The following is a 26,217-nucleotide window of genomic DNA, read 5'->3' as shown; positions in this document are numbered from 1 at the left end:
GCTCTTGAGTTACAGACTCTACTGACACATCCATGTAACTCTATCTGCAGACTACTGCTGGCCAACTCCTGCTGGCTCTGCTGCCTCCTCTGCTGCAAAAAGCTACAACCAGAGACAGCTGAAATAGAAACTGAAGCAATTTATCCTTGGGTCCTCAGAAAAGGACCCCAGATTAGTAACTGCCCCATGCACTGAGAGGTGGGTCACAAACCTCTGTGGTCCTGTAGTAGGGGTCGAGCAGCAGCTTGGCCAGTGCCACTATCTGGGGGGTTCTGTCCCAGCCGTCGGAGCAGTGCACCAGGACCGGGCGCTGGTCTCGGTCCACGGCGTGAACCACGAGGAGGGCAGACTTCAGGAGCACAGACAAGTGCTGCAGCCACTTGGTGCTTTCCAGAGCTGACAGCCAACTAGAGGAAAACAAGAGAAGACAGTATTTGCTCTTTTCAGATGTTTTCAGGCTTGGCTCTTTAAACTGATCACGTTTTACCAGGCTGGTGACACGCTCCCAGGCTGAGGAACAGCCCAGCTCTGCTCTCTGCTCTGCTGCAGGAGACTTGAAGAAGATTCAGTAACAAGTTCCCAGAGCAGAGCAGGACATGGCACTAGCCATGAGTATTGTAAGTGCTGATGGATAACCACTACTTGGAGCAGCCCCTGCTGTCTCCCTCCAAGCTGAGGGTTCAGGTGACCCAGCAGGCCCAGTACCCCGGGCTGCAGACCCCAGATAGCTTCAGTGCCAGGGAGGAACCTGAGGAGGCTTTGAAGTGTCTCAAATCTCAACTATTCCCAGGTTGTACAAGGTGTGCTGTGGGTGTCTTGAGGATCTCCACTCTGTGAAGATCTACACATCCACTTTAGTTAGGGTGGCCACTCTGGATCTACTCTGAAGCCATGGAAGGCTCTTAGCAGTGAATTCAGAACAGGCAAGTGGTACAACTAAGGTGTCCTAGTGAAGATGCAACCTCAGAAGATCCCAAGATGAGGAGCCAGTAGAGGCTGGTTAACCCCCAGCACTGGAAACAGAGCTCCTGAAATGACACTATGGATGTGTGGAGTAGATGGAACACCACCAGAGCTTTCTAAAGCAAAGCCAAGCTGTGAAGGTTAAAGAACCTGGAAGAGCAGACAAGGCTCAGTGCTAGGGTTTAGAAGCCCACCCAGCAGCAGTAAAAGTCTGGTATCAGCACTCAAGGCTGCAAGCTCAGCTCTCACTTTCTAGGTTCACTGCAAAGACTCCAAAGGCTTCCTTCAGCTCCAATTCCAGGGAAGTGAGAAAACATCAGCTTAGTGTTACCACACAGGAAAAGCACCAAGGGAAACCCCCCTCAGCTCCACTTTGCACAGCAGCAGCAGAAGAGCTCAGCTGCAGGAGGATGTGAACAGAGAGAGGCAAACCCCACCACACATCCACTTACTTTCCTGGGTCTGGCATCTGGGTGCAGAGCAAGCGCAGGGACTGGAAGCTCTTGCGGATGGAGTGGATGTTGGCCATCCCCATGAACACCACCTCGCAGTTGGGGTAATACTCTGCAGGGAAACAGCAGCAAAGAGGGAAGCAGCTGAAAACTGCACTGAGCTCAGTCACTAAAAGGAGCTGTTTCATCCAAACAACCCCCTGCTGCTGCATGCAGCTGCAACGATCTCTTTCTGCAGATCCTGTGAGGAGAAGCTAGGACTGGGAGCTGGTGCCGCTTGCTTCCATCAGCCCAGCAAACCCCAGCCCAAAGCAGAACCTCCTGGCAGTGCTGGGCCATGAAACTCCAGTCAGGAGCTGCTGACAGCAGCAGACAGTTTCAGCATTATGCTAGACTCAAAGTAAAGCACAACAGAAATGAGGTATTTTTGTCCAGGGAGAAGGAAGCAAACTCCTCAGCAGAAGGGGAGCACTCAGTGCAGGTCAGCTTTAGTGAAGGTGAGAGACTGGAAATGTTCTGTCAAGAATCAAGAGACAGGAAGCAAATGGAACTGCTGCCTGCTCTGCTTTCTGGTTTGAAACTGACCTCTGCACTGAGGAGATACTTAGTAGTTTTGAGGTGCTGAATCACAGATTCAGAGACTGCATTGGGTTGGTGGGGACTCTCAAAGGGCATCCTGCCCAACCCCCCTGTACTCAGCAGGGACACCTCCAACTAGAGCAGGCTGCACAGGATCACATCAGGGCTGATCTTGAGTGTCTCCAGGGATGGGGCCTCCACCACATCCCTGGGCAACCTGTTCCAAAGTCTCCCCACCCTCACTGTGTCAAGGTGACTCTTCTCAATCTGGGGCCCCCAACACAAGGGAGACATGGACCTGCTGGAGCAGAAACGTTCAAGGTCAGTCTTGATGTGGCCCTGGGCAGCCTGCTCTACTTGGAGGTGTCCCTGCTGACTGCAGGGGCTTGGACAAGATGACTTAGGAGGCTCCTTTCCAATCTGATGCAATCTGGGACTAAGCAGTCCTGCTTTGCAGGGGAGTTGGACTCTGTCTCTGGAGGTCCCTTCCAACCCCTAGCATTCCATGAGTAGCACAGTGCACACCTTTATCTCCCGCTGGTTTACACATCTGACTCAGCTGGGGCAAGCTCATCAGCATATTCCACAGAGCTCCCATTCAGTGCACACCAGCAGCAGCCAGTTTTCTGCTCTGACAAACACTCCTGAGGACCAGCCTTGTGAAGGCTGTGTGAGCACTGCAGCAAGACTGAACTTTCCCAGAGAGAACAGCAGCTGCAGTCTCTCAAATAAGCCCTGCTCAAGTGTGTCAGGGCCTGAGGAGGACTGCTTACAAGGGCATGAGGTGACAGGACCCGGGGCAATGGCTTCCAACTAGTGAAGGGCAGACTGAGATTGGATATCAGGAAGAAGTTTTTCCCTGTGAGGCTGCTGGAACACTGGCACAGGCTGCCCAGGGAGGTGTTGAGGAGATCTCCAAGGTGAGGCTGAGTGAGGCCCTGGGCAGCCTGATCTAGCTGGGGATGTCCCTGCTGGGTGTGAGGAGGTTGGACTGGAGGAGCTTTGGAGGCCCTTCCAGCCTGGACCATTCTGTGATTACATCTGAGCAAGTCCTTTTGAGGAGCAGAGCAGAAGGCTGAGGAGAGGCAGCACTCACCTGGGCACTCACAGCCTCCACCTTTGGCTCTGTTGGCCACAGCTGCTGCATAGGATCGCGCGTCCAGGATGAGGAGCTTCTGAGGCTGGATGGCCAAACTCTCTGCTCCTGAGGCGTTGGAGATGGAGGAATCTGGGGAGGAGGACATGCAGCTGGTGAGTAACCTAAGGGAGGTTCCTGACAGTGCTTCAAGCCACAGTCCACTCAGTCCCACGTGGTGTATGGACTGCACATACAGAACCTGGAGGACAAAGAACTCTTCAAATGAGTCCAGAGGAGGCCACAGAGGTGATGCAAGGGCTGGAGCAGCTCTGCTATGAGGACAGGCTGAGGGAGCTGGGGGTGTTCAGCCTGGACAAGAGAAGGCTCTGGGGGCCTTAGAGCTGCCTTCCAATACCTGAAAGGATCCTGCAGGAAGGCTGCAGAAGGACTTTTCCTAAGGGAGCCAGGCCAAGGGGGAAGGGTTTGAAGCTAAAGGAGAGCAGGGTTAGAGTGGAGCTGAGGAAGAAGCTCTTCAGTACAAGGGTGGGGAGACTCTGGAAGGGGTTGCCCAGAGAGCTTGTGGATGCCTCCTCCCTGGGGATGCTCAAGGCCAGGCTGGACAAGTCTTTGAGCATCCAAGTCTAGTTGAGAGGTGTCCCTGGCCATGGCAGGGAGGTTGGAGCAGATGACCTCTGAGGTCTCTTCTAACCTGAGCCATTCTGTGACTCCATGCCCCCTGATGAAGGATTGAATCCCACTCAGCAGGGACATGGGATTGAGCTTTTGGATGAAGCTCTGCCCTCCACAGTGCCAAACTTACCAAATTCCACATCAGAGAGGTCTCCTCCATTGGAGAAATCTCTGGAACAATTTCCATTCATTAACTTGCTGCTGTTGGACCTCGAATCTGAGGCACAGGCTTTGGCTACAGACTGGACAAGGTGCTCATCATCTGCATTCCTCCAGCCCCACCAGCTGACCTCGGGCTGTCCACAGCGGGAAATAACTGCTCCATTGCTCTGGTGCCTGCAAAAGAACAGAGAGCAGCAGTGCGTAACTGGAAGAGTCAGAATGGGAACCACAGAGGGCATGGAAGAATCAAAATCAAGTAGCTGCACTCCTGTTGGCAGCTCTCTGTCATCCAGCAGCTCCCCTCAGCCTGTGGCTCTCTGGTGACAGCCCACGTGCTTCCCTTCAGCGCGCTGTGTCCACGCAGTCACCGAGAGGGGAAAGCCAGAGCCCAGCTCAGGCAGGGAGAACAAAGCATTGTCTTGCTCAACACTGTTGCCTGTTGGCCAGTGAAAGCTGGGGAACATTCTGGACCAGCAGATGAGGCATTAAAGAGGTGGTGTAACACCTGCTGGGTAGTCAGCTCTGCTGCTGCCCTGTCAGCAGTTTTCACTCCTGGTTCACTTCTGGAAGAGGTTTACTAAAGCAAAGCTAATTAACTGCACAGAATGTTACCATGCTGGTAGCAGAAGCCTGGCACACCTTCTGTCTCATGGCATCTAGAAGCAACCCAAGCTTCTACTCCTGGACACTGATGGCAACCACTTCTAGGCACCAGCTGTGACTCACTGGAAGTGAGTCAAGCTTCAATCCATTGCTCCTCATCCTATCACCACAAGCCCTTCCCAGCTCTCCTGCAGCCCTCTTCAAGTACTGGAAGCTGTTCTAAGGTCTCCCTGGAGCCTTCTCTTCTCCAGGCTGAACAGCCCCAGCTCACTCATTCTGTCCCCACAGGGGAGGTTCTCCAGCCCTCTGATCATCCTTGTGGCCTCCTCTGGACCCTCTCCAGCAGTTCTAAGTCCTTCTTGTGCTGGTGGCACCAGAAACCTCCTGCACAGAATCACAGACTGCTTTGGGTGAGAAGGGACCTTTCAAGGCCACCTACTCCAGCGAGCAGGGACATGTTCCAGCAGCTCAGGTTGCTCAGCTCCAACAGGTTATATGGTCCTGCTCTGGCAGGGGAGTTAACTCAATGTATCACAGTATTGTTATGATGCAGCAAAGGATTCCAGAACTGCCAACTGGCCACCCCAGCTGTGTGCCAAGACGGAGCTGCTTCATTCCCCCTAGGCAGGGAGCTGCGGGGATCAGCCAGGGTCAGCCTTCACACAGCCAACCAGGCCAGTCCTGAACAGGGAGCAAGCCCACCCAAACCTGTAAATCCCAACTTTTTTGCCCCCTCACACTCTGCCCAGTGTTTGGGGAGGTGTGACAAGCTGGTGCTGAACTCCTTGTCAGAGCTGTCAAGGCCGTGCCAGGCGCTGCCAGCACCACTCTGGCAGTGGTACCACGGGGCACAGCAGCGGCTGCCTCGTGCCGCCCCGCCGCGACGCTGACACGGGGCTCGGGCTCCCGGCTGCAAACATTTCCAATCATCAAACAGGTTGTGCTGGGGCATTTTAAGTGGGTTTTCATCTCTGTCTTGTAATTGCTTGCTATCAAATCCCTTTGGCTGAGAGGAACGAGGGCCACAGGGCATTAGCTGCGGCAAAGGCGAGGCAAGCGGGGCGCCGCGGCACCGGGAGCGAGGAAATCTATTGCTGCTGGAATTGAACAGCCTGCCAGAAACAGCTCTGCTCATGTCAAATTAGTCCAGCAAAAAACTATGTGCCAATCACTGAAAGGCCACCCAGTTCCCTGCTAGGCTTGCACAAATAACAAAAGAAAATAAAGCATCATTAGAGCTGTAAGGAATCTATTTGGAGCTCTCGCAGGAGCTCATTTCTTTCCCCGTCTGTTCGCCCAGATTTCATTACTGGCAGCCTGCAGAATCATTTTCATAGGGTCATAAACACTTTCATTTTCATCTCTGGGTTCTTGTTTCCCATTTATACCACAAATAATAAAGAACCATGAGGCCAGGAGCTGAGTCCATTGATAGCTGGGAAGCCCTAACGGCTCTAAGCCTGCAGAAATATGCGAGGTCCAGCTGCACCAGCAGACATCACACAATTCTATTTAGGGTAATGCTGGAGTCCTGAGGAACCAGGCTCATTCCAGCCACACTGCTAAGAGGGACAAAAAATAGCAAATAGCTTAAATGTGATTCCAAGGTCCCTGGGGATAAGCTGGTGTCCCTCAGACCTCAGCAACCAAAAGCAAGATGAGAAAGAAACGAGAAGAGAAGCCTCCGCTGCTGATTTCCTAACCCAGGTGCGGCCTCCCTGCAGGAGCTGCAGAGGGAATCATCACTGGACAGGCAAAAAGCCCTCTGTGAAGCATCTTCTAAGTGTATGATGTCCAGCTCACCCCTGCACAGCCTTCATCCTCCTTCTGTTCAAGCAACCTCTAGATTACAAGGACAAATCCACCAAGTCCTTGCACAGAGAGAGAGGGAGGGAGGGCTAGCGAAGGTCTGAGCAGCTCCCTCCATACCATATCCATGGATTCATGGAAGGCTTTGGGGTGGAAGTGGCCTTGCAGATCATGAAGCCCCAACACCCTGTCAAGGGCAGGGGACACCTTCTACTAGCCCAGGTTGCCCAAGGCCTCATCCAAGCTGGCCTTCAACACCTCCCTGGGCAACCTGTTCCAGTGTCTCTGCACCCTGGCAAGAGTTTGTTCCTAATCTCCAGTCTAACTTTGCCCTCCTCCAGCTCCAAGCCATTGCCCCCTCCTCCTGGATTTTGAGATGTGATCAGTAATAAAACTAACAGACCCAGAGTCATCTTCAGCAGCCAAGCAGTGCCTGCACACAGGAAGAAGCAGCAGAGATTTTTATGGCAGCATAAAGCGAGAGGACTATCCATGGGCTTCCAATCACACGGGTCATCAACCCCCGGCTGCTGGGAGCTCTCCCAGAGTGCAGGATGATGAACTGGGTGTCTTGGAAAGACCATTACCAAATGTCAAGATAAAGGGAGAAAGAAACCAAAAAAGAGGGGTGGGGGGAAAGTCTCCCTGTGATTTTGAAGAGGCCAGAGGAAAAGCTGGGTGGTAATTTACAACAGAGTCCCCAGAAATGGAATGCCAGGGCTGAAGCTCTGCCCACCTGCAGCACTGCCCAGTGCTGGGCTCCCCAGCTCCAGACAGGGATCTGCTGGTCACACTCCAACTGAGAGCTGTGAGGATGATGAAGGGACTTGAATCTCTCTGCTATGGAGCAAGATTGAGAGCTCTGGGGCTGGTTAGTCTGGAGAGGAGAAGGCTGAGAGGGGACCTGATCCATGTCCACCAATATCTGAGGGGTGGGAGGCAAGATGAAGGTGCCAGGCTCTCCTGGGTGGTGCCCTGTGATAGGACAAGGAACCACAGGGCTAAGCTGGAAGCCAGCAAGTTCCACCTCAACATGAGGAGAAACTTTAAGGTGTGAGGGTGCTGGAGCAGGCTGCCCAGAGAGGTTGTGGAGTCACCAACCCTGCTGTAGATGTGGTGCCTCAGGATACGGTTTCACGGTCATTAATAACTGGGTTATGGTTGGACTCCATCATCTTCAAGGTCTTTGCCAACCTTAGTGATTCCAGGAGTTCAAAATACCTCCACCAGCCCTGAACAGTCAGGGAAGCACTTTTCCCCCAGAGAACCAGGAGGGAGCAACTCCTCACCATTCCCAAGAAGCCTACACCAACCCCTTTGCCACTTGGCAGGAGGAGCAGAGCAGCCAGCAGGATTTAAAGCCAATCACCTGCTGCCACAAGTTGATTTCACAGCACACAAACTCTTCAGCTGGGTAAATGATGCTTTATGCCCTGCTCTTCACTCCTGTACATTTGCTCCTCCCACCCAGGCTGAAGGAATTTGTCACCTTTACTGCTCTCTAAATTTAGCTTGCCCCTCAGAGAGCAGCCTTTGCCTTCTGGCTGGCCAAGAAGGCTTTCAGAGGTTCACAGAAGGGTTCGGGTTGGAAGGGACCTTGAAAATCATCCAGTTCCACCCCCTGCCATGGGCAGGGACACCTCCCACCAGCCCAGGCTGCTCAGGGCCTCATCCAGCCTGGCCCTGAACACCTGCAGGGAGGGGGCAGCCACAACCCCCCTGGGCAGCCTGTGCCAGAGTCTCACCACCCTCACTGGAAAGAATTTCTTCCCAATCTTGTCTGAATTTGCCCTCCTTAAGCTTCAACCCATTGCCCTCATCCTGTCCCTGCAAGGCCTTGTAAAAAATCCCTCTCCAGCAATCCTGTAGCCCCCACAGGTACTGGGAGGCTGCTCTAAGGCCTCCCTGGAGCCTTCTCTTCTCCAGGCTGAACAGCCCCAGCTCTCTCAGCCTGTCCCCACAGGGGAGGTTCTGCAGCCCTCTGATCATCTTCACAGCCTCCTCTGGACTTGTTCCAATAGCTCAATGTCCTCCTTCTGGTCAGAGGCAGCAGAGCTGGAGGCAGTGCTGCAGGCGGGCTCTGAGCAGAGCAGAGGGGCAGAATCCCCTCCCTGTGCTGCTGCTCTCCCTGCTCTGGATGCAGCCCAGCACTCAGTTTCACTGCAGTCTGAGTATGAGCCAGATGAGAATTAGGGAGCAGCCCCAGCAGTACCTCACCAGAGGCCATTTGTCATTCCTGCAGCTGTGCTCATGGCTTCAGCTTCCATTCTTTCATTTCCATATTAAAAAATCACCAAACCAACTGCAGCTGAGGTGACTGCCCCAGGAGTGGCTTGCAGGAGATGCAAATGTGGAGTGCTCCTACAGTGTGTGCTTGGAATTCAGACACAAACCACTACTCCCACTCAGGCTGAAGGGGTAGCAAGCTTATAGCTCCTCAGGGGCTGGCTCATGCTGCTGTCCCTCACACCCTGGAGTTTTGGATGGGTACAGAACACTCCACACCTAGCAGATGGAGAGACAAAGACCCCAAGCCATCAGGCCTAACAAATCATACTTTGCTCTCACTGAAACACACATCTGAACATCTTCTCATGCAAGGGCTCACAGAACCCCAGCAGGGTGAGGGCTGGAAGGGACCTCTGGAGACCATCCAGTCCAACCCCTCTGCTAAAGCAGGGCACCCACAGCAGCTTGCCCAGCAGCACAGCAGCCAGGTGGGGCTGGAATATCTCCAGAGAAGGAGACTCCATAACCTCCCTGGGCAGCCTGCTCCAGGCCTGCAGCACCCTCACACCAAACAAGTTTCTCTCCTGTTCAGATGGAACCTCCTGGGTTCCACCTTGTGCCCATTGCCTCTTGTCCTGTCCCTGGGCACCACAGACACAAGTCTGGCCCCAGCCTCTTGCCCCCCACAGGCCCTTCAGCTCTTGAGCATTGATCAGATCCTCCCTCAGGCTGCTCTTCTCCAGGCTCTCAGCCCCAGTGCTCTGAGCCCTTCCTCCTCAGAGAGCTGCTCCAGGCCCCTCAGCAGCTTCTCAGCCTCTGCTGGACTCTCTCCAGTAGCTCTCTTGGAAAGGAGGTCCCCTGCCATCCTTGTTTGATATCTAGACCCTGAGGGAAGTTTGTGTTTTGTTCCAAGGTCCTGTTCTCCACACTGCTTCTGGGATCCTTCTGGAGCTGAACAGCAGGGCCTCATCTCAGCCAGAGTCCCAGGATGGATCAGCTTGGGCACCTTCCACCATGCAGCACACTGGGACTGGGCCAGGTTCTGCTGCCTCTCCCAGCCTACTTCTACAGCTCCACTCTAGCAGGTCCAGGCCCTTCACACAGCATCCCTCCACACAAGAAGCACAAACCACAGGAAGCTGCAGGCCAGGCCTCTCTGCACCTTCAATAAATGATGAAAACAGAGCTGTACAACACCTTGAAGGCTTCTGCTGAGGTCTGCCAGGCTCAGTGTGGGGCTGCCTGGGGCCCAGAGGAGCCTGCACACCTTTCCTCACAAGCCAAGATTCCCAGTTCCAACTGACTGCAGCTTTTGTCTGCTACAGCAGCCCATCTGCAGCCCAGGGGCAGCTGTGCCACCTGCAAGAGCCTCACCTGTAGACCACGGCAGGGATGCGCTTCCAGGAGCGAAAGCTCGCCACGCTCTCCAGCTCCTTGTCTGTGATCCAGGCAGGAACTATGATCTCCTGGGGGTAACTTCCACAGAGCCTGGGAGAAAAGGAGTGCAAAGGGTTGAAGGTAAGCAACAACACAGGCACAAATAAGCAGCATCAGCAACCTGAGGGCTGCTCACCCCAGCAAACTGCCCTTCTGCTGATCCTGGTGGGCCGAGGAGGTGCTCAGGGGCAGGTTGGATGAGGCCTTGAGCACCCAAGCCTAGTTGAGAGGCATCCCTACCCATGGCAGGAGGTTGGAGCAGATGATCTTTAAGGTCCCTTCCAACCTGAGCCATTCTAGGTTTCTGCCAGCCCTGAGCAGAGAACACCACCCTCTGCTCCAGCAGGCAGAAGTGCACACCTGGCTGGGCTGCAGCACAGGGAAAAGGTTCTCTCTTCATTCTCCACCTCAGCTCTTCCAAACCAACTTGACTTGATTTTAACACAAGGCTTTGTCTTAGGTTAGAGAACAAGACACCATTAGGAATGGCTTCCAGCAGATCAGCCTCCACTCTTTGCTGCCCTGCTCCAATTAGAGACCACTTCTCCCAGAAGCCCTCCAGCAAGCACATCAGAAGGAGCTATTTCTAAGCCTCACAAAATTATGGCAGCTAATAAAATATTAGATAACAGCTTAAAAGCACTCCCCCCCCCCCAGGACAATGAAAAGCCCTAACTGTAACTGTCCAACACTAGGAACTGAAGAACCTGGAAACTGAGCAGGGGGAGGGAGCTGCTCTGCTGTGAGCACAGCCTCAGGGAGTTGGGATTGTGCTGGCTGGAGAGGAGAAGGCTCCCAGGAGACCTCATTGTGGCCTTCCAGGAGCTGCAGGGGGCTGCAGGAAAGCTGGGGAGGGACTTTGGAGGCTGTCAGGGAGGGATAGGACTGGGGGGGATGGAGCAGAACTAGAAGTGGGGAGATTGAGATTGGCTGTGAGGAAGAAGTTGTTGGCCAGGAGGGTGGTGAGAGCCTGGCACAGGTTTCCCAGGGAGGTGGTGGAAGCCTCCTGCCTGGAGGTGTTTGCAGCCAGGCTGGAGGTGGCTGTGAGCAACCTGCTGTGGTGTGAGGTGTCCCTGCCCATGGCAGGGGCTTGGGGCTGGCTGAGCCTTGAGCTCCCTTCCAGCCCTGACAGTTCTGTGGTTCTATGAAACAAAAGTTGCAGTGATCTGCTGTGCCAGAAGTGCTGCTGGGAGGTCCCCTCTGGCTGTGAGCCAGCAGCCCAACACTTACTTGTACTTCTCATTGATGTTGGAGATCCTCCAGGCATTGTTCATGTCGAAGCCCATCCGCTCCACTTCGTTTTTAAACCTGGAAGTTACATGTTCTCCTGGGGGTGAGAGCACAGACACAAACCCAAGGCAAAGTTAAGGCCTGGCCCACAGAGAAAATCAACCACTGCTTGCAAACTGCAAAGAAAAACAGTCCCAAGCCACCATCCAGGCTCCCCAATGCTCTGCAGCAGCCTGTGCTGATGGCTCTGTCTGCTCACCTCTCCAGGAATGCCCAGCATGGCCAGCAGATGGAGAGGGGATCCTGCCCCCTGCTCTGCTGAGACCTCACCTGCAGGCCTGGGTCCAGATATGGGGTCCCAACACAAGAGGGACCTGGACCTGATGCAGAGGGTCCAGAGGAGGCCACAAAGATAATCAGAGGGCTGAAGCACCTCTGCCATGGGGACAGGCTGGGAGAGCTGAAGAGAAGGCTGCAGGGAGACCTTAAAGCTGCATTTCAGTATCTGAAGGAGGCTGCAGGCAGGCTGGGGAGGGACTGTTCAGAAGGGGCTGTGGAGATAGGACAAGGGACAATGGTTTGGAACTGGAGCAGGGCAGAGTTAGACATCAGGAGGAAGCTCTGCATAGTGAGGCTGGGGAGACACTGGGACAGGCTGCCCAGGGCTGGGGTTGAGGCTCCATGCCTGGAGCCATCCAAGCTCAGCCTGGCTGTGTCCCTGTGCAGCCTGCTCTGGCTGGAGCTGTCCCTGCTGCCTGCAGGGGGGTGGACAGGATGCCCTTGGAGGCTCCCTTCCAACCTGATGCAATCTGTGACTCTGTCCCAGTCCCACAAGGACTTTCTCTCTGGAATGCCCAGCTCCTGTGAACTCCTGTAAGAAACACTAACACTGCAGCTGGGAACCAGGCACAGCAGCAAAAGCAGCTCAGGCACAGCAGCAAGAGCTCAGATCCACCTGCAGGCTTAGGAAGAACAGGAGGAGGTTTCCTTGTCTGAAGGTCAACATCATTTCCTATCAAGGGGTAGAGCAAAGGACCATGGAATCAAGAGGGGTGGAAAAGACCTTCAAGAACATCAAGTCCAACTGTAACCCAACTACCAGGACCACTGAACTCTATCCTGAAGCATCACATCTCCAGTCTCAACCTCCCCTCTTCCAGCTCAAAGCCATTGCCCCTCATCCTGTCACTACAAGCCCTTGTCAGAAGTCCCTTCCCAGCTCTCCTGTATCCTCCTTCAGGTCCTGGAAGGCTGCTCTAAGATCTCCCTGAAGCCTTCCCTCCCCCAGGCTGCAGATATGAAGATAAAAAGCCTAAATGATTGTTTGACACAAGTATCAGTCACAAGATCCCCCCCAATCCCTGGGTTAATACATTAAAGGAACTGGAATGAGCTCCATTTATTTTCCAGACACAAGTGAGAGCTACAACAGCAATAAAGAACAATATTGATGGGCAGAGAGGCTGAGGAATTGGAGAGCATTCAATCAACATGGAGACAAGAATAATGCACCAAATTTCCAGCTTCAGAGGGCCAAGAAATGTGCTAAAATAATGAGCATAAGAGTAAGAGCAGATAAAATGATCCTGAAAGTCTGCCTGTTGCTTGTCTCTTTACATCTCTGCCTTGTTAAATCATCAGGCAGAGAGGCACTCAGCAGGGGGAATAAACCAACCTGTTGCTAACCCAGTGCTGGAGGTTAGAGAGTGGCATTCTGGAGCTCAGCAAAGCCTGCAGGCTTCCAGGACCTGAGATACCCAGAGATCATTTAGTGCTAATGCCCCTGCCATGGGCAGTGACACCTCCCACTGACCCAGCCTGCCCAAGGCCACATCCAGCCTGGCTTTCAACTCTTCCAGGCTTGGACTTCCCACTGCTTCTCTGTGCAACCTGTTCCAGTCCCTCTCCCTGGGGCTGCTCTCCAGGTCATAGTATCATAGCATCAGTCAGGGTTGGAAGGGACCACAAGGATCATCCCCAACCCCCCTGCCATGGGCAGGGACACCCCACACTAGATCAGGCTGCCCAGAGCCTCAGCCAGCCTGGGCTTAAACACCTCCAGGGACAGGGCCCCAACCACCTCCCTGGACAACCCACTCCAGGGCTCCACCACTCTCATCACCTCCCAGCTGGGGCAGTTCATTGCTCCTCCCCAGACACAGGGCTCTGCACTTCTCCTTGCTGGAGCTCATGAGGCTCCCCTGTGGGCAGCTCTCAGCCTGGCCAAGCCTCGCCGGAGGGCTCAGCCTTCAGCCGCGGCAGGGCCTTCCCCACGCCCCTCGCACTGCCCTCCTCTCCTTGTAGCTGCTGCTGGGTGTCTCCAGGCCAGGCCAGGCCGGCAGGCAGTGCACTGGGTGGTCCCGGAGGCGTCTCCCCCTACCTGGGCGGCAGAGGTCGCCGTGCTGCTCCTTCTCGCTGGCGTAGACCTCCATGCACCAGGCGTGGTAGGCGAAGGAGAAGAGGTCCTCGATGCGGGCGGGGGGGCGGATGGCGCCGGTCAGCCGCTTCAGCCACTCCTGGCACTGCTCGAACGTCGAGAACTGACACCTGCCCCGGGACAAACAGCTGCCTGTTAACCTGCAGGGAGGGCTGGCTGGGAGAGCAAACAGCAGCAGAGGGGCACAGAGCTGGGGAGGTTGGAAGAGCCCTCGGAGATGGTCAAGTCCGAGCCCTTGCCTGCAGCTCACAGTCCAACAGCTACAGCTGAGCCACTGCCTCTGAACCTCAGCACCACATCCACCTGGCTTTTAAATACCTGCAGGGATGGGGACTCCAACACAGCTTCACAGGTGGCACCAGGTTGGAAGGGACCCTCACAGGGCATCCTGCACTCAGCAGGGACACCTCCAGCTAGAGCAAGCTGCTCAGGATCACATCAAGGCTGAGCTTGAAGGTCTCCAGGGACAGGACCTCAACCACCTCCCTGGGCAACCTGTCCCAGTGTCTCCCCAGCCTCCCAGTGCAGAACTGCCTCCTGATGTCCAACCTAAATCTGCCCTGCTCCAGTTTCAAACCATTCCCCTTGTCCTGTCACCACACTTGCTTCTGAACAGTCCCTCCCCAGCCTGCCTGGAGGCCCCCTGCAGATATTGAAATGCAGCTTTGAAGATCTCTCTCTGGAGCCTTCTCCTCTCCAGGCTGAGCAGCCCCAACTCTGCCAGCCCTGGTGAGAAGCACAAAGAACTGGTTTGGAAGCACTACAGACTAACAAGGAGGAGCAGGAACATTCCCTGCACAGGAGAAACTCCTCTTGAGGGCAGTGCATTAAACTTACATCAGTTTGTCTTTGCAAAGATGATTCCTGCAGCAAAGGCTTCAGGAAGCCAAGGGTGGAATGGGCTCAGCATAACTGGGTGGCAAGCAGTAAGAGCAGTGACTTGCTTTGCTCTGGCAGATTCTCACAGGTATAAAACATTCAGCAGTGGTTCCATTCAGCTCAGCCTGCCTGCTGCTGCACTGGGGGCTGATGCCAGCAGCTGTGTTCTCTGGGGGCAGGATTTATCACCCCTACCTGCTCAGTGGGTGGAAGGGAAAAAACCACATTCAGCTGCTGCAAGGTGTCTCAGCTGCTGTGGGGGTCTGCAGCCTGCAGGGGCTGATTTCCCATCACTGACTATCCAGCAAGCCCAGGCTAAAGCTTAGAGCAGATCAGTTGCTACTCAACAGCCACACAAGCTACAGCTCACCCTGAAGACCCCACTTCCCCTCTGAATTCCCCTCAAGTTAATGCTGCAAATAACCAGCATGACCTTCACTTCAGCCCTGTTGCCTCCTTGCTGGGTGCCTCCAGACCAAGCAAGCAGGCAGCTCCTAGTCAGTGCATTTGTGCTGTGTGCTTGCAGCCCAGTAGGCAGCTCTGTGCTGGGCTGCATCCACAGCAGGGAGAGCAGCAGGACAGGGAGGGGATTCTGCCCCTCTGCTCTGCTGAATTCTGGTGCCCCCAGCACAAGAAGGACCTGGAGCTGCTGGAGAAGGTCCAGAGGAGGCCAGGAAGATGATCAGAGGGCTGCAGAACCTCCCCTATGGGCACAGGCTGAGAGAGTTGGGGCTGTTCAGCCTGGAGAAGAGAAGGCTCCAGGGAGACCTCAGAGCAGCCTCCCAGGACCTGAAGGGAGCTGCAGGAAAGCTAGGGAGGGACTTTGGACAAGGGCTGGGAGTGCCAGGACCAGGGCAATGGACTGAATCCTGAGAAGGGCAGGTTGAGACTGGAGAGTAGGAAGAAATTCTTGACAGTGAGGGACATGAGACACTGGCACAGGCTGCTCAGGGAGGTTCCCTGGAGGGGTTCAAGGCCAGGCTGGATGAGGCCTTGAGCCCTCTGGTCTGTGGAAGGTGTCCCTGCCCATGGCAGAGGGGTTGGAAGTGGATGATCCTCAAGGCCCCTCCCAAGCCAACCTGTTCTGTGAATCCATGACTGCCCTCACACCAACTGCTCTGCTCACAGCCATCAAGGTGAGCAGGTTGCAAATCAGCTGCCTCAGCCCCACACCTCCTGTCTTCCACCAGCCAGCACCACCAAGTGCTGCTCCTCCCAGCTGCAGGTTTGAAGGGAAAGGTAGGAGGAAGGGCAGCAACACAAATCATTTGTATTCATTCTACAACTGGAGTGAAACAACCAATTACTGCAGGGAGGGAGGGTGACTTTCTTAAATGTCAAGAGCCACAAGTGAAGAGGAAGTTAAATATTTGATTCAAATTAAACTAAATATTACTTCTGAAGGAAAATCAGGCCTCATCAGATGGCAGCCTGGCAGGAAGCAGCTGGCCTGTTAAACACTGAGTGCTCAGCTCTGACTGGGGCTCATTTCATTACCCAAAAGGTACTGCCAGCAAACATTTCATCAAAAAGAAATGTTCCTTTCTTCTTAATTAAAGCTTCCAGATCAAAATTCATGTCTGCAGCAAAGCAGGCACTGGCTGGAGCTCAGGAACTCTGGGAGCAGGCTCTGAGGCCTCCTGAAGGACAGACAGACAAAGAGCCCTTCATGATGGGAGCTGGGGGGTGGGCTGCAGAGCTGGCTGTACCTTGGCCCCTGTGTCCCTCAGGAGGGCAGCTGCACCCCAGAGCTGGTAACAACACTGGGAGTTTGGTGCTCTCCAGACCTGAGGGTTCACTGGAACTGCACAAGCTCCTACCTTCACCCTCCAAACCCCTCACCTTCATCAGAGCTCCTTCCAAGCAGTGGCTGGCTGTGGCTGTACCTAGCTCTGTGTGGCCAAGTGAAGCAGCCCAGTGGAACTGACTGCAGGGCATGGAAAATGCAGGGACACCAACATTCATCCCAGAAGAAAACCAAGCTCAGCTGCTGCCCTGGTGTGGCTGGGACACAAGCCCAGGCCAGCTGTGGGCTGCAGGCCATGAGCAGTTTGGACTCAGCCAGGGCACTGCCCCAGGCTGGCCTCCAGCTGCAGCCCAGCCCAGAAACCTCACACTCAATACAAAGTGGGAAGCTTGCTGAGCTGGAGCCTGCTGCTTGGGCTCCTGCTTGGAGCTTCCTGCTCTTGCTTGCAGTCCTCCTGACCCTGCTCCTCTTCCTTCTCATGCTCTGTTAGTGTGGCCACCACACCACACACAGGCACTGGGATCAGTTCTACTCTTCATTGAATCTATTTTCATTTCAGCTGGGGAAGGGTCAGCAGGGAGAAGAGAAGACTCTGAGGGGACATTAGAGCTGCCTTCCATATCTGAAGGGGAGCTGCAGGAAGGCTGCAGAGGGACTTCTCCTAAGGGTGTCTATAGCCAGGCCAAGGGGGAAGGGTTTGAAGCTGAGGCAGAGCAGGGTTAGACTGGAGCTGAGGAAGAAGTTCTTCAGTGTGAGGGTGGTGAGACTCTGGAATGGGTTCCCCAGAGAGGCTGTGGAGGTCCCCTCCCTGGAGGTGTTCAAGGCCAGGCTTGATGAGGCCTTAGGCAACCAAGTCTGGCTGAGAGGTGTCCCTGCCCATGGCAAGGAGGTTGGAGTAGATGACCTCTGAGGTCCCTTCCAGCCTGAGCCATTCTAGGACCCTATGAGTAGAGTAACTGCTGTGGTTTAGCCCCAGATACAGACTAACCACAGACAGCTCAGCCCTAGGCTCAGACTGAGGTTTGCTTCTGCACCACATCACACCCAGCAGGAAGAGATCCCTTGGCTGCCATCCCCCTGTCAAACAGGCCCAGCTGTCACAGGCAGCATCAGACAGGAGACATTTGCAGGGAAGGCAAAGGCACTACATGAGAAAAACCACTGCCTTAACTCATCACAGCACAGGGAAAGCAAAGGCACCCCCAGGCACCCCCCTCCTACCTTATGACCTTGCAGTCTTTGCAAGTCAGGTGCAGCTGGAAGATGTCTCTGCACTCCACGCTCTCGATGAGCTGCAGGGGCACCTGCAAGTCAAAAGGGGAGAGCAGCTCATTGCAGCACCACTGCCCCAGGCAGACACCTCACACTCACTGATTGCAGCAGTGTGTGGAGCCTGAAGGGAGAGAAAAGCAGAGAAAGTTGAGTCTAGCAGCACTGAAGGATGGTAGCACTGCTTGCAGTCCCCAGCCTCATGGGATGACCGGACACAGTGAGAGAACTCCAGGATGGGGAGAAAGGGGAAGGCTGCAGAGCCACAAAGCGGCAGACAGAAGGATGCCAACGAGCCAGCAGTGTGCCCTTGAGCCCCAGACAGGCAATGGCATCCTGGGGGGTATGAGAAGGGCTGTGCTTAGTATGCCAGAGAGGTTCTCCTCCCCCTCTACTCTGCCCTGCTGAGGCTGCATCTGGAACACTGTGTCCAGGTCTGGGCCCCTCAGGTCAAGAAGGACCTCAGGGAACTGTTTGAGAGAGTCCAGCCCAGAGCCACAGAGCTGCTGAAGAGAGTGGAACATCTCCCTGTGAGGCCAGGCTGAGGCAGCTGGGGCTGGGAGCTGGGAGCAGAGCAGCCTGAGGGCTCCCTCAGTGCTGGGGATAAAGCTGTGCAGGGCTGGAGCCAGGCTGTGCTCAGGGCTGGCCAAGCACAGCACAGGGGGCACTGGGGGCAAGCTGGAGCACCTTTGTGGCTCTGGGCTGGATGCTTTCAAGCAGTTCCCTGCTCCTCCCCACCCCATGGCCTCTTCCATGGTGCTGTTTCCCAGGTCCATTTTCATTTCAGCAGCTCTCCCTCTTGCTCCCTCCCACTAGGATTCAGGCTCTTGCCCCTGCCCACTGCCAGCCCAATTATTCTTCCACTCCTGCATTACTTTTCATTTCCTGCTCTCAAAGTCCCTCTTTCCTCTATGCCCTTTCACTCTGCCCCTTCCTCAGCAGCCATTCTTTTCTCTCCTGACAGCCTACATGCAGCTCTCCATCCATCTCCTTACAATCTGCTGCCTTTTTTTCCCCAGCACAACCTCCACATCAATCTTTTTAATTTTCTTTTCAGGGCATGAAACTCTGTCCTCTGATCCTGCATTTTCCATCTCCTTCCTGCCCATTCTTCTTCCCCCAGTAAAACTCTGTACAATTATCTACCTTCACTGCCACATCCTCCCTGCTGCCAACCTTCCCTTTTCAGCAGGCTGGTGCATGGAGGGAGGCAGACCCCCCCCGAGCAGTCAGCCAGCTGCTCCAAGAGCCATCAGTCCTACCTGCAGGCACCTTGCCATGGAGTAATGGCTACAGAGACAAAGGAAGGGAGAGGCAATCACTTCTGCTCCTCTAAGACTAAACAGAGCCTGCTAGCCAAGGCCACACTGCAGTGTAGAGGGACCTGAAACTGGACCCCATGGTCTCTGCCTCCTCTGGCAGCCCAGCTGAGACAGCAGCAGCAGCCTGCACTTCCAACACTGCCTTTGTGGAAGTTAGTTCTTGATTCTCTTAACTACTGCACCCAGCTGTTCCAGCTTCACACACTGCATCAGGTTGGAAGGAACCCTCCAAGGGCATCTGCTGTCACAGTGGACATGCAACATGAACAACTGGAGCCCCAGGACCTGAGCAGAAAACAAGCACTGACCTACTGCTCAGCACAGCTGACCCACAGCAGTGCCTCAGATGCAAGAAGATCCCAGACACAGCATCTGCCCATTTGCAGGGGCCAAGGAAGGGAAAGCTTGCCCTAAAGCCCCCTAACTCACCAAGGCTCACCCTGCCAGCCTGACCACTGGTGTTTGCCTTTTTGACTGTGCCCCAAACCTGCTCTGTGGGAGAGGCCACGAGGCAAGTCCATGGCTTCAGACTCCACTGCCATTCTCATTCTCCCAGAAATGCAATTAGCTTACAGGGAGAACAAAGCTTGGACAGAGACTCTCAGCAGCTGCAGAGTGACATTTTCCTAGGGAAAGGCAATCAATAGAGACCAGCCTGGGAACCAAGCTTCCCATGGGCACCAGCAGCCCACTGTTGAGTCTGCAGCTTTGTCCCATGGATCAATCTAAGTCAACACTTTCCAGTGTCATGATCCCCCCAGTTTAGGCACAGTCTGCTGGATCTTTTGTTTGTGCATTTAAATGTTCCTGTCAGTGCTGGGATGCAGGGAACCTGCCATGGAGGAGACTGACACAGCCAGGAGGTGCCTGCAGCGCTGCAGCTGAGCTTGCCCCCAGGGCTCTGCTGAAGCAGAGGTGCAGCCAGGGGTCCAGCAGCACTGTGCTGCTGACTGGCCTTTCACAAGCAGCATGCTGGCAGCCACTCCAGGGAACTGGGACCAAAGAGAGAGCAGGGAGGTAAAAACACAAAGAGGGATTCAGTTGTAACAGGATTCCATTTCCTTTGCTCTGGAGCAAGTGGTTGCCTGCAGCTTGCCTTCTCTGAAGGACTTCTGGATGCAGCCAAGACAACTGTGTGCAGGAGTGCATCAAGGGGAGTGTGTCCACAGCAGGGCAAGAGGGGCATTCTGCCCCTTTAATCTGCTCTGCTGAGACCCCACCTCTGATACTACAACCACTTCTGGTGTCCCCAGCATAAGAAGGACACAGAGCTGCTGGAGCAGGAGTCCAGAGGAGGCCACAGAGATGATGCAAGGGCTGGAGCACCTCTGCTATGAGGACAGGCTGAGGGAGCTGGGCTTGTTCAGCCTGAGAAGATTCTGAGGGGGCCTCAGAGATACCTTCCAATACCTGAAGGGAACCTGCAGGAAGGCTGCACCTAGGGGTGTCTGGAGACAGAACAAGGGGGAATGGTGTGAAGGGTTAGAATGGAGCTTAGGAAGAAGTTCTTCAGTTTGAGGATGGTGAGGCTCTGCAAGGGCTTGCTCAGAGAGGCTGTGCATGTCCCCTCCCTGAAGGTGACCAAGACCAGGTTGGATGAGGCCTTGAGCACCCAAGTCTAGTTGAGAAGTGCTGTTGATCATGGGAGGGAGGTTGCAGCAGATGATCTCCAAGGTCCCTTCCAACCTAAGCCATTCTAGGATCCTCTCATCTCAGCTGCTCCAAGAACCCTTTGGAAGAGTTTTTATTTCTCTGCTGAGTATCCAGAGAGCTTAGGAAAAGCAAATGGCTGGCAGAGCCAGCTGAAAAGAGAACCTGAAGTGGAGTGATGGGAAGTTTCCTTCCAAAGCTTAGTTTTCAGAGGAGCTGAGTCACCTTTGAGTCTCTGAGGAGGTATCTGGCTGCCCTGAAAAGTGGCCTTGGAAGCTCCCAAAGGCAATTCTCCACTACAGGACCACCACACTTCTATCCTAAATCCTCTTTCTTTGGCTTGAGTTCTGCACAGATGCATGCCCACAGCAGCACAAGGAGCACTCACATTGACTACAGACTCCTTGAACTTGATGTGCAGCCTGTAGTTGGAGAGGGCGATGATGGCCTCCTCCGCCCGCCCGACGTACTCCGTGCTCTCGCCGTGGAGCTCCAGGAAGGGCACCTGCAGCAGGGCAAGAAAATCCTCTCAGAGAGCCTTCCCCCAGAACCTGTGTGCTGGGAGCAAGCACTCCTGCACACAGCATCACACAATCAATGAAACCCTGCTGAGAACTCCTAGCGGTGCCAGGAAGCAGAGTCTGGGCTGAGGTGGTTCAGAGGTTAATTGCAGCCTTGGCTTACAACAGTTCCTTGGTTTCTCTTCATTTCCCAGAGCTGTAAGTGCTTGGTCAGGGGTAACAGGGGCTTTGGATGGCAAAACCTCAGCAAAGGAGCCTCACATCTTGGCAAGCAGCCCGAAAAGCCCCTGAGCTTACACTCTCCCTTCCCAATGGAGAGTTGCCTTTCCATAATGTATTGAATTCATCCTAAAGCAGGCAAAAGAATCTTCCATGGTCTGGGTGAGCAAACCAGGGGCACCCTCACTCACTCTGCAGATGGCACCAAGCTGGACAGGGGAGCTGATCTGCTGGAGGTTCTACAGCGGGAGCTAGCCAGGCTGGAGCAATGGGCTGAGGCCAAGAGAGAGGTTCTACACTTGGCAGGGTGAGATTTAACAAGGTCAAATACTGGGTCCTGCATTTGGGGCACAGCACCACCAGAAGCACTCCAGGCTGGGGGCCAGGCACAGGCTGCCCAGGGAGGTGGTGGAGTCACCATCCTTGGAGGTGTTCCAGAAGCTGCAGGTGTGGTGCTTCAGGACACAGTGATCAGGGCAGCTGGGCTGCAGTTGCACTCCACACTCCCAAAGGTCTTTTCCAGCCCTACCCACTCCGGGGCTCTGTGGTTACCTGCAGGTTCTCATCCTCTCGGATCAGCTGCTTCCTGGGGAAAATCTGATTAGCTTGGATGCATTCAAGGCTGTGCTGAGTCTCTTCATCCTGAGAAACAGAAGGTTGTGGTTGAGGTCAGCACTGAGGCTTGCTGCCTGCTTCGCCACGCAGCAAACTATCAACAGCCGAGGAAGAGCTCGGTCAGGATGAAGCGCTCAGAGAACGCAGGGGTCAGCAACTCCTGCAGCTCCTGAGCTTTCAAAGGAGCACTCCCTCAAACAACTGAGTGTGACCCCAGAACCAGCCCTCCTTCCTGCAGCTCCTGAGCTTTCAAAGGAGCACTCAAACAACTGAGTGTGACCCCAGAACCAGCCCTCCTTCCTGCAGCTCCTGAGCTTTCAAAGGAGCACTCCCTCAAACAACTGAGTGTGACCCCAGAACCAGCCCTCCTTCCTGCAGCTCCTGAGCTTTCAAAGGAGCACTCAAACAACTGAGTGTGACCCCAGAACCAGCCCTCCTTCCTGCAGCTCCTGAGCTTTCAAGGGAGCACTCAAACAACTGAGTGTGACCCCAGAACCAGCCCTCCTTCCTGCAGCTCCTGAGCTTTCAAAGGAGCACTCCCTCAAACAACTGAGTGTGACCCCACAACCAGCCCTCCTTCCTGCAGCTCCTGAGCTTTCAAAGGAGCACTCCCTCAAACAACTGAGTGTGACCCCAGAACCAGCCCTCCTCCCTGCAGCTCCTGAGCTTTCAAAGGAGCACTCCCTCAAACAACTGAGTGTGACCCCACAACCAGCCCTCCTTCCTGCAGCTCCTGAGCTTTCAAAGGAGCACTCAAACAACTGAGTGTGACCCCAGAACCAGCCCTCCTTCCTGCAGCTCCTGAGCTTTCAAGGGAGCACTCAAACAACTGAGTGTGACCCCAGAACCAGCCCTCCTTCCTGCAGCTCCTGAGCTTTCAAAGGAGCACTCCCTCAAACAACTGAGTGTGACCCCACAACCAGCCCTCCTTCCTGCAGCTCCTGAGCTTTCAAAGGAGCACTCCCTCAAACAACTGAGTGTGACCCCAGAACCAGCCCTCCTTCCTGCAGCTCCTGAGCTTTCAAAGGAGCACTCCCTCAAACAACTGAGTGTGACCCCAGAACCAGCCCTCCTTCCTGCAGCTCCTGAGCTTTCAAAGGAGCACTCAAACAACTGAGTGTGACCCCAGAACCAGCCCTCCTTCCTGCAGCTCCTGAGCTTTCAAGGGAGCACTCAAACAACTGAGTGTGACCCCAGAACCAGCCCTCCTTCCTGCAGCTCCTGAGCTTTCAAAGGAGCACTCCCTCAAACAACTGAGTGTGACCCCACAACCAGCCCTCCTTCCTGCAGCTCCTGAGCTTTCAAAGGAGCACTCCCTCAAACAACTGAGTGTGACCCCAGAACCAGCCCTCCTCCCTGCAGCTCCTGAGCTTTCAAAGGAGCACTCCCTCAAACAACTGAGTGTGACCCCAGAACCAGCCCTCCTTCCTGCAGCTCCTGAGCTTTCAAAGGAGCACTCCCTCAAACAACTGAGTGTGACCCCACAACCAGCCCTCCTTCCTGCAGCTCCTGAGCTTTCAAGGGAGCACTCAAACAACTGAGTGTGACCCCAGAACCAGCCCTCCTTCCTGCAGCTCCTGAGCTTTCAAAGGAGCACTCCCTCAAACAACTGAGTGTGACCCCACAACCAGCCCTCCTTCCTGCAGCTCCTGAGCTTTCAAAGGAGCACTCCCTCAAACAACTGAGTGTGACCCCAGAACCAGCCCTCCTTCCTGCAGCTCCTGAGCTTTCAAAGGAGCACTCAAACAACTGAGTGTGACCCCACAACCAGCCCTCCTTCCTGCAGCTCCTGAGCTTTCAAAGGAGCACTCAAACAACTGAGTGTGATCCCAGGCCTCCTCCCCACCCCCTGGTCAATACAGTGATTAAAGTGACAGACTTGTAACAGTATTAGGGAAACAGCATTAGCCCAGTCCAGCACAACAATTAGGATTCAACAGCCCCACACAGCTACATTAATTCTCTGCTGCTTGGCAGGTTTTAGCCTGTCCTGCCCTGGAACAGACCCTGCCAACCTCTCTTACTCACCATGACAGGCCCTGGATGGGAGGAGGAATCCTCGTCTCTGCTGACGGTGCTTGGAGGCTCCTCTTCACTTCTGAGTGAAACCTGCAAGCCCAGAAGAGTGCAAGCATGAGGTGAAACTCCTCTGCTGCTGGCACACAAAGGCACATTCCCCTTCTGCAGCCTGGGAACTCAGCTGTCAGAAAACAGCTGAACAGGTGAATCACAAACACCAGCTACAAAACCAAAGGGACTGCTGGGATGGTTCAGTCTGCCTGGGAGGGGTCCCAGCCCGTGGCAGGGAGGTTGGGGGAGATGCCCTCTGAGGTCCCTTCCGACCCCTACCAAGCTCTCAGCTCCTGTGTCACCCTGCCTACAAGTATATCTCTAACTATCAGTGCTGTGGATGACCTCAAAGCCATCAGCTCAGCAGCATGGCACCAATGCAGGAAGCAATAACTACATCCTGTATGTGACACAGAGGACTTGCAGAGGGAGAAGGAGCAGCTGATGCACAGCTTGTGAAGCTTGAACACCCCACTGCCTGAAAATAATCCATGGGAAGAGAGCAGGCAGTTCACTCTCCCCAAAACCTGGGGTAAGCATGAAGGTGACAAACAAAATGCCTCAAAGGTCCCTGAGAAGGGGAGAAACAGCCCAGAACAGCCTGCAAGCTGGGGCACAATAACAGAGCCCAGCACGGAGGGGGTGGGAAGAACCTCTGGAGATCCTCCACTCCAACCCCCTGCTCCAGCAGGGCACCCACAGCAGCCTGGAGCTCACCCACTCCAACCCCCTGCTCCAGCAGGGCACCCACAGCAGCCTGGAGCTCACCCACTCCAACCCCCTGCTCTAGCAGGGCTCCCACAGCACCCTGCCCAGCAGCACAGTGCCCAGGGGGGGTTGGAAGCTCTCCACACCAGGACACTCCACAACCTCTCTGGGCAGCCTGCTCCAGGCCTCCAGCACCAAACAATTCTCTTCAGGTGGAACCTCCTACTTCCAGTGTATGCCCACCTGCCACTGGGCACCACTGACCAGAGTCTGACCCCAGCCTGTTGTCCTGTGCTATTTAGCTCTTGCTGAGTATTGATCAGATCCCTTCTGGGGCTGCTCTTCTGCAGGCTCAGCAGCCCCAGGGCTCTCAGCCTTTCTTCCTCACAGAGTGGCTCCAGGCCACTTCAGCATCTTTGCAGCCTCCACTGGACTCTTCCCTCTCTCTCTTGCACTGGGGAGCCCAGAAGAGGACCCAGGACTCCAGCTGTGGCCTCACTAAGGCAGAGCAGATGGGGAAGAGAAGTTCCCTTGACATGCTGGCCATGCTCTTCTGAATGCAGCCTGGGAGACTGTTGGCACATTGCTGGCTCACAGGGAGCTGCTTGTCCACCAAGACTCTCAAGTCCTTCTCAAGTCCTTCTCCATGGAGCTGCTTCCCAGCAGGTCCCCCCTCACCTGTACTGCTGCAGGGGCTGTTCCTCCCCAGGGGCAGGACCCTACACTCAAGAGGCTCCCCTCTGCCCAGCTCTGCAGCCTGGCCAGGCCCCAGTGAATGGCAGCACAGCCTGACAGGGTGCACAGCCTGCAGAAGAATGTCTCTGTGTGTGTGTCTGTGTAGATAGAACAGCAGGATGAGCAGAATCAAGTTGGAACTGCCACTAATTCACTACAAATGAATGCCAGAAATAGATAACAAATCCCAATTTTAAACCAAGAATGAAACCAGAAGCTTGAAGCCCTGACAGGAGTCTGAACCTCTCAGCTATGGAAGCTGATAAGGGGAAATAACAAAGCAGCACAGCCACTGCCATGCTTCCCAGCACAGTGGAGAGCAGGAACACTCTCCAGCCAAGGCAGAGAGGCTGCCTAGCAGCAGCATGAGGAGGGCACTGGTTCTGCTGCTGGGGGCTTTCCAACAGGGCAGAATTATTCACCAGCTTTACTGCAAAAGGGAAAGGAAGAAGGTTCCTGTGGAACCCCTGCTGCAGCTACAGGTTCATAGAATGGGTTGGGGTGGAAGGGACCTTAAGGATCATCTGCTCCAAGCCCTCTGCCATGGGCAGGGACACCTCCCACCAGCCCAGCTTGCTCAAGGCCTCATCCAGCCTGGCTCTGAACACCTCCAGGGAGGGGGCAGCCACAGCCTCCCTGACTGCTCCAGTGTCTCCCCACCCTCGCTGCAAAGAATTTCTTCCCAATCTCCAGTCTCAATCTGCCCTCCTCAAGCTTCCATCCATTGCTCCTCATCCTCTCACTCCCAGCCCTTGTCAAAAGTCCCTCCCCAGCTCTCCTGCAGCCCACTTCAGGTCCTGGCAAGCTACTCTG

The 26,217-nt window shown here is 54.8% G+C and overlaps 1 protein-coding gene across 6 annotated transcripts in view; it reads right to left on the bottom strand.

Annotated features, from left to right (window-relative positions):
- Window positions 1–26,217, bottom strand: part of MTMR3 (myotubularin related protein 3) — a 77,445-nt gene that overhangs the window by 18,041 nt on the left and 33,187 nt on the right. For all 6 annotated transcript variants that reach the window (XM_068161845.1, XM_068161842.1, XM_068161843.1 and 3 more), the window contains 11 exons: window positions 23,920–24,000; window positions 21,829–21,918; window positions 20,925–21,041; window positions 17,517–17,599; window positions 13,613–13,779; window positions 11,233–11,329; window positions 9,940–10,053; window positions 3,893–4,098; window positions 3,091–3,222; window positions 1,416–1,527; window positions 212–407 (listed from right to left, as the gene is read on the bottom strand). In XM_068161845.1, the coding sequence (XP_068017946.1) occupies window positions 212–407; window positions 1,416–1,527; window positions 3,091–3,222; window positions 3,893–4,098; window positions 9,940–10,053; window positions 11,233–11,329; window positions 13,613–13,779; window positions 17,517–17,599; window positions 20,925–21,041; window positions 21,829–21,918; window positions 23,920–23,922 (1,317 nt within the window). In that variant the 5' untranslated portion in view covers window positions 23,923–24,000. The remainder of the gene's footprint in view (window positions 1–211; window positions 408–1,415; window positions 1,528–3,090; window positions 3,223–3,892; window positions 4,099–9,939; window positions 10,054–11,232; window positions 11,330–13,612; window positions 13,780–17,516; window positions 17,600–20,924; window positions 21,042–21,828; window positions 21,919–23,919; window positions 24,001–26,217) is intronic.

Source organism: Melanerpes formicivorus, unplaced genomic scaffold (assembly GCF_026170545.1).
Source record: "Melanerpes formicivorus ecotype bairdi unplaced genomic scaffold, bMelFor1.0.p_v2 SCAF_60, whole genome shotgun sequence".
In the NCBI taxonomy this organism is placed as follows: domain Eukaryota; kingdom Metazoa; phylum Chordata; class Aves; order Piciformes; family Picidae; genus Melanerpes; species Melanerpes formicivorus.
This window is presented reverse-complemented; position numbering and strand designations above follow the sequence as displayed.